Source organism: Hippocampus comes, unplaced genomic scaffold, assembly GCF_001891065.2.
Source record: "Hippocampus comes isolate QL1 unplaced genomic scaffold, H_comes_QL1_v1.1 C16809880, whole genome shotgun sequence".
NCBI lineage: Eukaryota > Metazoa > Chordata > Actinopteri > Syngnathiformes > Syngnathidae > Hippocampus > Hippocampus comes.
Window position 1 is genome coordinate 1 of NW_017839363.1, and position 908 is coordinate 908.

Here is a 908-nt window from a genome sequence, read left to right on the forward strand (position 1 = left end):
GACTGACAACAACATTGACTGACTGGATTCTTTTGCTTTGGCGACCGACGTGTGGAATCCTGAATTGCTGACATTGAACAGCAGCGTTGTGTTCTGCAGAGCTTTATTTTCTTGCTCGGCTTTGCGTATTTTGGCAGTCAGACATTCCGCCTGCTCCATCAGTTCTGCTCTCTGTAGCGCCGCCTTGTGGGAAGGGGGGAAAATGCAATATGGTTACACAGGTGGTTTCCCAATCTTAACTGAGCACCCAAAAAAGTCCTGTCACCTCAGCAATGTAGCGAGCTTGACACTTCACCACATCTTCCTCATCCTCCCCAGAGGTTGCCATTGAAAAGGTCACAACTTCAAAATGTTTCTTCACGCCATCAATTTTGGACAACTTTCTGTTCAGGTCAGCGCTGTGAAAAAATCACTTTTAAATTCATTGGCTTTTTGCCGCGCTAACTTGCCTGAAACTTGAAGGTCGGGACTTGGGACTTAACAAATGAGCACCGATATAAACGAGAATGACAGTCGAAGTTTCACCTGATTTTCTGTCTCTCCTGCTCGGTGGTCTTCAGCTCCTGACTGAGCATTTGACTGTAGATTTTGATCTCCTCTTGCCTCCCTTGGATGGCTTTCTTCACATTCAGTTGTCTTTTCTCCAACGAGAGCACGCCGTTGGCTTTGTTGAACAGAAGGTCCCTCTTGCGCTTCACCTCCAACTTGAAGATGTTCTGCTCTACGAGCTGTTCCTGATGAGGAGCGACAAGTAACCGTGACAAGTTAGCTTAACTTGACCGTCCCTAAAGATCCAATTTTTCAGTAAATTTGGCACAACTTGGAAGTTCTTCAACCGTGGGTCGAATGGCAACATTGACGACTGGTGTTTGAGCCATGCCAATATCTCGACTTTCTAAGCGCAACCC

General features: G+C 46.5%; 1 protein-coding gene across 1 annotated transcript; it reads right to left on the reverse strand.

Annotated features, from left to right (window-relative positions):
- Positions 1-7: 7 nt before the first annotated feature.
- On the reverse strand, positions 8-734 carry LOC109509210 (coiled-coil domain-containing protein 39-like; the record flags this gene model as incomplete). Its single annotated transcript, XM_019859094.1, has 3 exons — positions 8-183; positions 266-398; positions 526-734. Coding segments are annotated over 3 exons (518 nt in total), but the record flags the coding sequence as incomplete, so codon positions are not given.
- Positions 735-908: the final 174 nt, after the last annotated feature.